The sequence below is a fragment of the Microcebus murinus genome, chromosome 5, assembly GCF_040939455.1.
Source record: "Microcebus murinus isolate Inina chromosome 5, M.murinus_Inina_mat1.0, whole genome shotgun sequence".
In the NCBI taxonomy this organism is placed as follows: Eukaryota; Metazoa; Chordata; class Mammalia; order Primates; family Cheirogaleidae; genus Microcebus; species Microcebus murinus.
In genome coordinates this window covers 89748142-89761866 of record NC_134108.1, presented here as the reverse complement: position 1 = coordinate 89761866, position 13725 = coordinate 89748142, and the positions used below count along the sequence as shown (strand labels likewise).

At 38.6% G+C, this 13725-nt stretch overlaps 1 protein-coding gene across 24 annotated transcripts in view; it reads right to left on the bottom strand.

Moving 5' to 3' along the window:
* DST (dystonin) overlaps window positions 1-13725 on the bottom strand; it is a 462173-nt gene that overhangs the window by 198705 nt on the left and 249743 nt on the right. For all 24 annotated transcript variants that reach the window (XM_020287134.2, XM_076003259.1, XM_076003267.1 and 21 more), the window contains one exon: window positions 1609-1775. In XM_020287134.2, the coding sequence (XP_020142723.2) occupies window positions 1609-1775 (167 nt within the window). The remainder of the gene's footprint in view (window positions 1-1608; window positions 1776-13725) is intronic.

Below are 13725 nucleotides of genomic sequence, written 5' to 3'. Positions count from 1 at the left end.
TGCATAGTGACATAAATCCTTTAGGTATCACAATCGAAATATTTTAATTCAAAGGCCACAAAGATGCTATTATCTCAAGTACAGACGTGTCCAGCTACACAGCCTTCCTATGGCCTCATATTTCAAGTCACCTGGGAAGTGCAGTGTGACGCTGGCCATGTCTGTAACCATTAAACCTTCTTGGCATTGTTACTCAAGAAGATCCGGTACTTTCCTTTAAACAAGAGTAGGCAAGTTGATCTTAGTTTTTCTTTTAAATTCAGCAACCTACACCCACCTCTATTTAAATGTTCCATAAAGGAAGGAGAGACTATTACAGAGTATAAAAATAGGGCTATTGGGTGTGGATACGCGGGGGATTCATTACAATTTTGTAGATGTTGAAATTTCCAAAATAAAAAAAGAGACAGAAAAGAAGAGAGACAAGAGGAATGAAAGAAAGGAATAAAGGAAAGGAGAGGGGAGGAGAGATGTGAAGCCACACAGAGCAGGGTTTGATCCTTAGCTCTGTAACTTATTAGCAGTGTGACCTTGGTAATCCTAAGGCTCCTCATCTGCAAAATTGAGATAATAACAGTTCTGTTTTATGGGCTTGTTAGATTTGAAGTAGATAATACATATATATGTGTGTTAAGCACTTAACAGAATGCCTCACATGTAGAAAATTATCAAACCATTAACTATTCTAGATAATTATTGCTATTACAATCAAGTAAGTTTGGTAATTTAACAAGTCTATAGTTTAGGCTTATTCTATTTAGGAATATATTCAGTTCTTCAACAATACAACACAATCTTTATAAAACGAAGAAAACTGAGAACAAGAAGTACATAGTTTTCAATGAATACTTTCCAGGGCTTTAGCTTCTTACAAGGCAACAAGAACATGGACTCAAGAACTAGACTGCATATTTGAATCCCAAGTCTGCCACTTGCTGGTTGCATCACTTAAAGCAAGAGTTTACTCAGTATTGGCTCAGTTTCTGCCTGTCAACTGAGGATGACAATAGAGACATTGTGAAGATTAAATGAATTAATATGTGTAAACTGATTAGAACAGTGCCTGGCACTTAGTAAGTGTTAGTGACGTGTTAACATGAATTTAAGTGTTAATGATTCTCACCAGGAAACTCTTTACCACCTCCAAATTGGCCATTGTTAAGCCCAACTACTCACTAGAGTTCGGGACTAGGAGATATGATTTGGAAACTTGTGAACTGTAAATCTGAACTAAATCTTTGCCTTCCTACTCAAAAGTCCCCTATAGACACAATCTTGGTCATCTACCTGCAGATTCTACAGATCAAAGTCTACTATCTGCTAAGTTACTGACAAAAATCCAAAGATATATTACAGCTATGTTTATGTGTGTTCGTGTGTGTGTGTGTGTGTGTGTGCACTAAAATATAAAGTGATGACCTCTGAGCAGTGGGACTGTGATGTTTTTATTTTAATTTGTCTGTATTTTCTAATTTTCTGCAATGTATATGTGTGTGTGTATATATATATATATATTGCTTCTATAATAATAAAAGGTTATTTTAAAATTTAGAAATGAAAGAAACATGTTTCATATTTGTATAAGGAAAAAACTCCGCAATTCCATACCTGTATTTGTGAATGATGGCATTAAATAGTTTTCCATCTCTCCAGCAGGTAGTGAAATTTTCACATCGAATTCCAGCATAACCCTCTGTTGCCTGCTGTGTCCACAGTAGCAATCTCTCCTTTGCAGACATATCCTCTGACTCTCCAGTAACATGGATATCAGATATCTAAATATAACAGAAAGTGTTAGACACTTAGGAAGGAAGGAAGCTAACTTAGATTAAGAACCTACTATGTGCGAAGCACTTTATAAGTGCTATTTTAATCCTCATAATTCTCATTTATAAGTTAAATAAATCTCCCCGCTTTACATATAAGAAAACTGAGTTTCAAAGAAGTTAACAACAGGTTTTAAAAGTCAGATTTTATTCATTTGCGTCCTATATAAAAGTATCTATTTTTATTATACCAAGGCTTCATAGCATTGAAAATTCTATATTCTTCTTTGCTCATCGGCTCTGCTAAACAACTTAAGCAAATATTTTTCCTAGTTGATCAGAAGTAAAACCTATAATCAGTCTATACTACTGCCTACAGAGCAGAATTTGATCCAGCAGGTATTCTGTGTAAAGAACAAAGAAAGAAATAGTACTCTCTCTTGTTAACTCTATTATATAACAATTTGGCTGAAAAGCCCCTAATTCTCATGAGTCCTTGCTCAGCTTACTCAACATGAAACCTTTATCAACTGATTTTTCCTCCATACTTTGTTTTCTAAAAGTGTCTTCCATTGAACAATAATAAAACAGGTCACCAGTTTCTATGAGTTATATTTTCCCAAGAATGGGAACTCCTTGATAAGGGTCCTACTTAATCTGCTGATAATTATATTAAGGCACAAAGTGACTTGAACAAGGGTCACACGGTAAGTCTAAGCCGGGATTAATACCAGCAACAACTGTTCCCTCAATCAGTGCAGGATGCAAAGCCAACAGATCAAGAAGCCAGGCTGCACGCCAGGATCAGGATGAGCAAGTAAAAGAGATTGGAAGTAAGACATAGAAGGAATAAATCATTCCATAATAGGAAAAAAAAAATCACTAGACTAGAGTCATGACTTAGGCTGCTAGACCTGGCCGCTGGTCCCCCAGCTCTGGATAATTCATTTCATGTGTGTGAGTCAGCTTCCTCAACTACGAAATGGGGAGAAGGTGGAAGGCAGAAGCGGACAATGCTTAAGGCCCCTTTCAGCCTAAGTCTTGCTGAGAGACGATAAATATGACACAGAAGTCAGAGGTCAAGATAGGCAGGGTCAGGCAACTGAACACATGGAGAATAAAGAAACTCCAGACTGAAGAAGACCTTTTCTATGTGGCAGAGCCAGGCTCCAACAGGAAGCCCTTTATTCCTCCCAGCTGCTACAGGCCCAGAGGCACAGCCAACAGAGGCCTGCCAACCGAGGACCTGGGGCAGGAAGGCAGCGGCAGTTGAAGCCCTTGCCAGGCCTGGCAGCCCCTAACAGCACCACTTGTTGGAGACGGTGGCGGGGCCTCACACCCCCTTTTTCTCCAGTGTTCAGCAGAGGCAGCCATGCTCAGGCCCGTCTGAGACACTCACTCTCCTTGACCAATGGCCGGGACTGTAAAGTGTAGCAAAGAATCTCAATGGTGATCATCCTTCTTAGGAATCTGTGCTCATCCCCATAGCACGGGAAAGACTTGTGTGCATGAACACATTCTATACTCTATAGAAGAGGGATTTCTTTTTTTTTTTTAATGTTGAAAAACAAGAACGTAAACATCACCAGTATTTTTCCACCCAGCTTTCAATGATACGCTGGCCTCAAACTACGCTAGAGTACCTTTCTGGCACATCTCGTGCGTTTAAACTCCATCTCCATCGTTGACCTGTCCAAGTTACTTAAATGCTTTGAAACCCATCACTCATTTGTAAAATAATGTTAGGAATAATTATTACACTATGTTCTGAGAATTCAGCAACATCAGCACTGGGTAATGCCTGGCACATAGTAAACCCATGCTCGATATAGGTTAGCTATTTTATTGTTGTGGTTACTTTACTCTTTTTGACAAAGGGAGAAGCAAAAACCTTGACTTTTTATTCTCCCAATTCTCTTCCTGTAAAGAAGAGTAAAAGAATACGTTTTTGGTGTGTTTTTTTTTAATTTGGTGCCTCAAGCTAATCGAAATCTATGGACATTAAGGGTTCACAGAAACTACTCTAGGAAACTGTAAATGAAGAAGTTAAGCCTCTAGGTAAAATTTCACAACAGGTCCCCGTAAGCCTTTACAAATTATAAAATCAACTGTTTTGGGGAACACTTACAATGCAGGAACTTACTACATGGATGGTGTTTATAGCAATATACAGAAAGTAGATAGCTGGGGAGGAGGAGGAGGACTGTTTTCTGCTGATTCAAGGACATTCCATGTCAGTCTGGTTACAAAAGTAATTACCTATTAACTAGGGTAGTCAGTAAATTTCAACTTTTAGGTGCCAGTTTAGTAGGTTCCAGTGCCAGTTTTTACCAGAGGAAGGATGGTAGAGGAGTTTAGAGGTCTGAAAATGGTCTATATATCAACAAAGAGAAAACAATAATCTTATTACATAAATTTCCAGTAGATGGGTTTTCAGATTGTTACACAAACACTATTTCAGACTGTTTTACATACACATACTATATTAGACTTTTCATGATACTGTGCACCAAAAACTAAAAAGAAAAATAAATTAAATGCTAAAAATTATGTCTACAGCTGCCATTCATAATTCCTGATTTGAAGTTTGTGTGTTCAGTGAAACCACCTGAATCCAATGACAAGTTAATGATGGTTCCACATTCAGGTCAGATTCTAGGAAGTAATTAAGCTGCCTCCTTCAAAACCTGGAAGCAATACAGTGATGATTAGAGATGGTTTCAATTCGTACTGCCTGGGTTTAAATCTCAACTCCAATAGCTAACGAAATAAATGACCCAGACTAGCCACATCATCTCTCTAAAATTCATTTTCTTCATTTGTAAAATTTAAATAACACACTATCCAAAAAAGAAATCTCATTTACAATAGCTACCAAAAAAAAAATACTTAGTAATAAATGTAAACAAGGAGGTAAAAGACTTTTACACTGAAAACTAAAATATTGATGAAAGAAATTAAAGACAACATGAATAAATGGAAAGATATCCTGTGTTCATGAATTGAAAGGATGAATATTGTTAAAATGTCCATACTAGTCAAAACAATCTACAGATTCAATGCAACCCCCACCAAATTTCTCACATTTTTTACAGAAATAGAAAAAAATCCTAAAATTCATAAGGAACTACAAAAGACCCAAATAGCCAAAGCAAGCTTGAACAAAAAGAATAAATCTGGAGGCATCAAACTATCTGACTTCAAAATATACTATAAAACTCTAATAATGAAAGCAGCATGGTAATGGCATAAAAACAGACACAAAGACCAACAGAACAATAGAGGGCCCAAGAAAAAAATCCACACATTTTTGGTCAATTAATTTTGGACAAAAATGCCAATGAAGAAAGGGCAGTCTCTTCAATAAATTACATAGGGAAATCTGGATGTCCACATGCAGAAAAATGAAGTAAGATCCTTATCTCACACCATATGCAAAAATCAACTCAAAGGGAATTAAAAACTTAAAATTAAGACCTAAAATTGAAAACCTGCTAGAATATATCATAAGGAAAAGCTTCTTGACTGTAGTCTGGGCAATGATTTTTTGTATATGATCCCAAAATCACAGGTAACAAAAGCAAAGATGGACAAATGAAATCTACCAAACTAAAAATCTTCTACACAGCCAAGGAAACAATCAACAGAGTGAAGAGACAATCTATAGAACAGGAGAAAATGTTTGCACACCATTCATCTGATACTGAGTTAATATCCAAAATACATAAAGAACTCAAATAACTCAATAATAAGGAAACAAATAACTCAGTTATTTGTAAATGTCAAAGGATCTCAATGGACATTTCTCAAAATAAGACATTCAAATAGCCAACAAGTATGAGGAAAAAAATGCTCAACGCCACTAAGCAACAGAGAAATACAAATTAAAACCACAATGTGATATCACCTTATATCTATCAGAATGGCTATTCTCAAAAAGAGGAAAGATAAGTGTTGATGAGTATGTGGAGAAAAGGGAACTCTTTTTTGCATAATTTGCATACTGTTGGTGGGAATGTAAATTAGTACAGCCATTATTGAAAACAATATGAAGGTGCCCCCAAATTAAAAACAGAACTAACATATGATCTAGCAACCCCACTACTGGGTATAAATGAAATCAGTATGTCAAAGTGATATCTGCACTCCCATGTTTACTGCAGCATTATTCACTATAGCTAAGATATGTAATCAACCTAGGCGTTCATCAACAGAAGAATGGATAAAGAAAATTTGACATATCTACAGAATAGATATTATTCAGCCTTAAAAAAAAAGGGAAATCCTGTCATTTGTGACAGCATGGATGACACAGGGAGACAAATATTGAATGATCTCACTTACATGTGGAATCTGAAAAAAGTTGAACTCATAGAAGTGGAAAGGAGAATGGTGATTACCAGGTGTTAAGGGTACACAATGGAGACAGGCTGGGGAGATGATGGTCAAAGGACACAAAATTTCAGTTAAACAGGATGAATAATTTTAAGAGATGTATTGAACACCATGGTAGCTAATAACAATCATTGTATTTACAGTCTACTCTCTTAGATTTTTAAGTGTTCTCACCGCAAAAAAAAAATAATTATGTGAGATAATGCATATGCTAATTAGCTTGATTGAACCATTCCACAATGCATACATATTTCAAAACAACATGCTGTGCACAATAAATATGCATAATTTTTATTTGTCAATTTAAAAAAACTTGATATTAATATAATAATGTCTACCTCCTTGGGTGGTTCTAAAGATTAAATGAAACAGTCAAGTGCCTGGTACATAGAAACTACAAATGTTAGCTTCTCCCACCACAATTTTATTACCTGTATTAATACTTTAAGAAGTATTTGCTTCTTAAAGTTCACTGACAATCTGTCCCTAGCATCAAAAACAAACATAATACTTTATACCAGAGTTCCTTTTGGAAACTTGAAGCTCTCATGCCTCACATCCCGGTCATTGCTGGCTACCACCCAAATTCAAGTTCTTCCTGTCACTGAGCCTCTCATGTCCATATTTCAACTCTGCTTCATCTCTCCTGACCCAGCTTGCTACCATCCCCAAACTTTCCAGAAATATCTACTCCATGGCAAACAAAGTCTCTTACATCTTCAATATCTTAAACTATTTTTACCTTTTTACTGAACCCCAAGTCTCCTCCAGTGTTAACTAAAATTCAGCCAAGTCCCAAAGGCAGGGCAGGCATATTCTCACTCCCCAGTAATGCAAACCCAGTGGCTTTCAAACAGTTATCCATGTGTACAAAAATGTCATTTTTTACATTGTAGGCCACCCTTACTCTTCTACCTCCTACTTTCTCTACTACATTCTTCCTCTCCTCAAAATGATACCCACATCCCCACCAAGGTATGATAACTGGATGAGTGTGTGCCTGCACTCTCAAACTCTGTCCCAAACTCTGTCTCCATTTAGTTCCCACTCTCAGTCTTTTGTCCTCTTCCCTTTCAGCCAGTCACACACCTTGTCCTGGATCTCATCATCTTGAACTAGAATTAGTCCACCTCAGATATTTAACTCCTGACAGGAGTTTCCTGCTCTTCCAGCACTTTCCTTAGCTAGCTCTAGCTGAACCAATTATCTGACTTCTCCAACATCCCACAATCCTTGACTTGCCCAATTTTTTTCCCAATCTATGAGCTGTAGGGGAGGAAAAATGTTTTCCTCAATTCTCATTAAGTTCTGAGTTGGAACAGAAGTTCTTGGTTGGAATGAACAAGAGAAAAACAAACAGAAGCTTATTTATAGGTATATTTCACATACAGTTGGGAGGAAAAGGGAGACTCTGGGAGACCAGAAGATGCCACTCTAAAATATGAAGGATTGTTTAGATGAAGACAATTAAAAAGAAGCAGATGCAGGGAAGCTCTCTGCCCTCCATGTGCCTAAAAGCAGGACATAGATTTACAAAGAAAAAGGTATCCTCCCCCACCTTAAACAGAGAGAACAAAAGTTAACCACAGAAGATAACTTTAGACCATCATGGGCCTAGAAATGGTACTAGAGGAATCCATACAAACAAGCTTTATTAACTGGCCTTTATCTGCCATCTATCTGTCTTCCCATAAATTGCTGCCCCAGAGACTAAAAGTTCTTTTCTTTTGCCTTGTCACTTCTCTAAATATTAACTGCCCTTTGTTGAAGATATTATATAAACTGGAATTCAAAGCCACCTCTTTGAGAACTGCTCATTCTCTGGGAATCTCCCATGTACATACAAAATATACATGTTAATAAACTTCTGTGTCTCTCTTGTTAATCTGTCTTTTGTTACACGCATCCATTGTAACTAAGAATTTATGAGGATTGAAGAAAAATCATTTTTCTTCCCAACAGAGCCCTCTTTTATCTTTACACCTTCTCTGTATTGTACTGCATTATCCATCACTTACTACTTTCTTGCTAATATCCTCCACTCCCTCACCCTTGTTCATACCCTGCAACCACTCAACCAACAAGTCCTGATCAGCCCAGCTGTGTATCTTCTCCGCTCTTGCTCTAAGCTATAAAACTCTACTAGAAAAAAACCATGCCACCACGTGGACTGATACACCACAAACTCCAGGTCTGCGATCTCAGCTAGGCATTCTAAGAAACTTGGCAATTCCTCTCCGGGTCCTAACTGGCCAGTTTTTCCACTCTTCACAATGGTTCTTTCAATTCTTTACTATTTGTCTAAAACTCCCTTCCCTACAACCTCTTCTTTTATGTTCAGCAAACAATCACTTTTTCATCTCCTTTACAGAGAAAATAGCCACCTGGGTGAGAACTCCCTCACCTCCCTGTCAACCACAAACTTTGCTTCTGCATGATCTTTCCTCTTGTGCTCTGAATCCTTTCGCCTCCTGCCTCCTAGGAATCTCACTCCATCAGTTATCCCCTCTCACCTGGGTCTCTCAGTACTCAAAATTGCCAAGCCTCTTCCATCCTAAAATAAATGAAAATAAATAACTTTCATAAACTCAACTCCCTCTCTGCTTATCACCATCTTTCTCTCTTTCTCTCTCTCTCTTCTTAGTAAAGCTACCTTTAAAAAGTATTCTATGTTTCTCTCTTACTGACTTCACTCCTTTACCTGCTGTGATCTGGCTTCCATCCCTATCACTCCAACAAAACTGCGTAGAAAATGACCAGACAAGGAAGTGAGGGGGTTCTTGTTCATGACTTTATTGTCCCAGGAAAGAAGGAAATTAAATTGTTTGCTAAACATAATAGATGTGGTAGGGAGGGGAATGCTGAAGAGTTGAAAGATATTGTGAAAGATCATCTATCATCTCCTCTTTCACAGTCTCTACTCATTCAGCAAACACTCAGAAAGAAACATCTGCTTCTACCATTAATAGGAATTGGTTACAAAACCATCCTCATGGAGCTTACAGTCTAAGGATAGAAACACAACATGGAGAAGAGCTCATGGGTTGTATTCCAATGGTTCCATTTTCTAATCCTGATCTCTCTGAGGCATCTGCCACTGGCAATCTTTCCTCTTTGGCTTCCATGATGTCACCCTTTCCTGGTTTTCCTCCTGCCTCTCTGACCATTCCTTCTTAGTGTTCTTTAGAGGCTCCTCTGCTACCCAATTTTATTTTATTTGAGACAGAATCTCACTCCATCACCCTGGGCTAAAATGCAGTGTATCATCACAGCTCTCAGCAACCTCAAACACCTGGGCCTCCTGCCTCAGCCTCCTGAGTAGCTGGGACTACAGACACATGCCATGATGCCTGGCTAATTTTTTTTATTTTTTTTGTAGACATGTGGTCTCACTGTTGTTTGGGCTGGTCTCAAACTCCTGGCTTCAAGTGATCCTCCCACCTGAGCCTCCCAAAGTGCTAGGATTATAAGTGTGAGCCACCACACCTAGCCATACCCAGTTTTTAATCCCAATTCCAAGGGCTTGGGCCTCAGTCACCTCTCTTCTCACTCTCTCTAGATAATCTCCTCTATTATAATGATTACAACTGCCTCCAACTCCAAAATCCCTACATCCCACCCCAAACCTTACTCCTAAACTCACCCCAACTTCCTAACAAACACCTCTGTTGAAATAGTAAAACTAATCACATATTGAGCAATTAAATAAGCCAGACATTGTACTTAAACACTTCACAAATATCTCTTACAATCCTTACGACATACAATCTCATTGTGTAAATGACAGAGAAACATAAAGTGATTAGATGACTTGCTCAAGTTCACCCAAATTACTTATAAGTAGAAGTAAAATTTGAACTTGAATCTGTCTGGCTCCAAAGCTGCTACTCTGAACCCCTGTGCTATATATCTCACAACCTCTTCAAACTCAATATATTGAAAACTGAATTTCTCCTCCTTCCTGCTCTTCCTTCTGAATTCCTAGCTCAGAGTATGGCCCCGTGATATACCCAGTTGCCCTAAAATAAAAAACCCTGTCATCCATGATGCCTTTTCAACCCCTGTACCCACATCCATCTGGTCACACAGTCCTATGCAGCTTCATCTCTCCTTCCTTCTCTCTAACACCCACACCAAAAAACTCCTGTGTGCTCCGGCCACACTAACTACTTCTAGTTCCCACGATAAGAATGCCTCTCCACAACACATAGGTACTACAGTAATAGGGTATTGGGGAGGGGGCAGGGGAGAGGGGGCGGGTATATACATACATAATGAGTGACATGTGCACCATCTGAGGGATGGTCATGCTGGAAATTCAGACTTGTGGGGGGCGGGGGGGAAAGGGCATTTATTGAAACCTTAAAATCTGTACCCCCATAATATGCCGAAATAAAAAAAAAAAAAAGAATGCCTCTCCACAGACACTATGCATTGACATGTGCCAGCCCCTCCCCACAGAATGCCCTTACCAGCCCCCACCCCACACCATCCTTCCCTCATCCTTCTCCTTGAGGAAGCTGCAGCTGATTCTGCCTCAGGGGTCTCTGTGAGGGACCCCACTGTCCCCTGTGCTTTCGAAGCACCCCACACATACTGCCATGATAGCAGCACATGTTGTGTATCATTATTGTCTTTTGATATATCTTCTTTCCCTTTACCAAGACATGAGCAACATACACCGGAGGACAATGTTGTATTCACCTTAGTATTAGAGTGCCCAGCTCAGTCAGTACTTGGCATATAATAACCATTCAGTAAATGCCCGATGAACAAATGACTTTATGATAGAGCGAGACACCTTTGGAATCAGATTAATGGCAACATGCATATTCTTGATCACCTCTGCTTTATCATATATTTCAAAGTCCCACATAGGAGAAGAGGCTTCGTTGCCTATATAGATATACGACTCCCAACCAACAAAACCAATCCACCTGTAGAAATGTCACTCAACCAGCAGGGTTTTGCCTGCTTACTATTTACAAAATACAAATGACACATCTGACAACATTTTTCAAAAAACGTATTTTGGCACTGTCTAAAAACAACCAAACTCTAGTGTTTGTCCTACAAATTCAAGGTAAGTATAATGAGACGAGGTCAACAAGCCTAGATAAAGTATCATTATGTCATAAGTCCAAGTGAACTCCAATGTCCATCCCAATCTAAGACTTAGTTATGATAAGCCTAGAATGATTGGACTCAGCATAGCTCCATGTTAATGGAGTCTCAATGTTAATGGAAATCTGAGAGTATGAATCGTCATGCCTCAGTCTGCCTCTTAGAAGCTTCCCTTTTTTACTTATTATCAAAATCATTATTTTGGCTTATTTTCTCTAACTTTTCATAACTAACTAAGCAACTTCACTGACCTTTTGGCTGGCTTATCTGCCTTAAATGTGAAATTTCAGTAAATGATTTATCACAGACTCTGCTTAAATTTCTTTTTTTTATCAGAGACAATCAGATTAACTCCCACATGAAAATGGTACTGAATTGGTTAAAGCAAATTAACACAGAAACACCCCAATCTTCATGAGCTTTTTGTTATATATACACTGAACCAGCCAAGTCTTTATTTTATTTGAATAACAATGAAAATATTATTTCCTCCCCATGGAATAAAACCCAAAATGTGGTGGTGCCACCACACAGCTAAGGCAAGAAAGAGCAACCTGCCATTTATCACTTATGTGGATTCCTTTTCCAAGATATTCCAAGCTTAAATTAGAAAGAAGAATCTACAAGATTTTTGTGTCAAGGGCAAATATTTTCCAGAGCACTGACCAAAGCTGATTTACAGAGAACAGTTCTGGGTTATAAAAATACTCAACAAGAAGCATTCTCAAAAACTGCCTGGACATGTTAGAAAGGAAGTTCTCCAAAGGCAGATTCTAAAAGTATTGTTCTTGCTGGTAACAAATATTCAGAAAACCTCACTATTGGGGAAGAGGTCCTCAAACTCATCTAAATTAGAAATTTGGCGGGTGGCTGTATTTTCAGAAAAATAATTCTGGGCCCCCTAGGGCATAAAAGTATATCCAGATAACCAATATATAAAGTCACTCATAGTTCAGGATTCTGGGCCTCGAGAATAAAGAAGTTGCCACTTCCATTTTACCTTTTCACTCCACATAAGCGAGCTCAAAACCTGAAATAAAAATACTAAAAACTAACCTTAGCCTAAAAAAAAAAAATCACTACCAACAACAAAAAACCCTCATACTCTTTCCCACATTCACTATTCTTTCTCCCACATTACCACTAATCTTTCACACAACACTGATACTTTACTCCATATTTTCCCTTCTCTTTCTTGGTAGAGCTGAGACAACATCCAATGATCGAAGAACCAATGATTGGAACTAAAAGAAGGTGCGGGGGATGTAGGTGAGAATCTGGGGAGAAGGGGGTGTGGGACAGGCAAAGTTCATGCACAAGGAATGAAGCCTCACCCTAATCCACATAGCTCCAACTATGGAGTCACAGATAGAGGCCTGCTCATGGTTAGTGAGGGATGTAAAACGAGATGAGTGTTGTTTCAATGTGCAGGTCTGACCAAATGCCTCCTGGAGCACGGTCAGCAATGTGACCCACAGTTTCAACCAACAGCTAAAGGACACAATAAATACCTGTGAACAGAGTGTTTTGCTTCTGCAATCTGGGAACCAAAGCAACCAGTAAAGGAGCTCTCAAAGCATAAAAGGATCCAACTTCTCAGAATCCTCCTCATGTATATTGGCTCATCATGCTAGTCTACTCCTAGTCTACTATACCCCTAGGGAAGATAATAGAAGCACCTACTGATATGGTGCTTAACTGCTATAAATGTATAAATAATATGTTAACTGCTATAAAATTTTTACAGGCAGATTACCCCCATTTTCTCTCTTTTCCCACTACCAATTTGAGTTGAGACAACTACTGTGTCTAGTCTGGACTCTTACCTCTAGTCTCCAATATCAATACCGACAACATCATCTAAAACACAGCCATGATAGGCCCAGAATAATATTGGGCTTCCACCTTCTTCTGGAACTAAGCCTCAGTGCCTAGATTAGTAACAGCCTCCTAACTAGTCCCGCTGTACCAAGTTTTGTGGCACTCTCATTCCCAGTCCAGTTTGTTCTTTACTCTCCACCACAGTAATCCAATTCAGTCTTGGCTGCTCTCTCCAGATCCACACCGCTCTCCTTGTGTGCGATCAAACCATATGAACACCAAGCTATATGAACCACACACTCCCTCTCTCCCAGGATCCTTTGTTCAAACTACTTCTCCCTGTCAAACATTCTCCCCATACTCTGCCCCACATGGCATATATTTGGTACTCAATAACTATCTGCTGAAATAAGAGCAGAGAAGGAGAGAAAGAAAAGAAGGAAGTCAAAAGGAAAGAAAAAGTATATGAAAGATCAGAAACATATTCTCATGTTTTCATTTGGTATGAATGAGTTTTAACCTGTCACGTAAACTTTGTCATTTTAGAAAACTAAATGGTTTCTAATTAACCTCACTTCTCAATAATACCAGAATACCCTCACCACTGTACAAAAGTGCC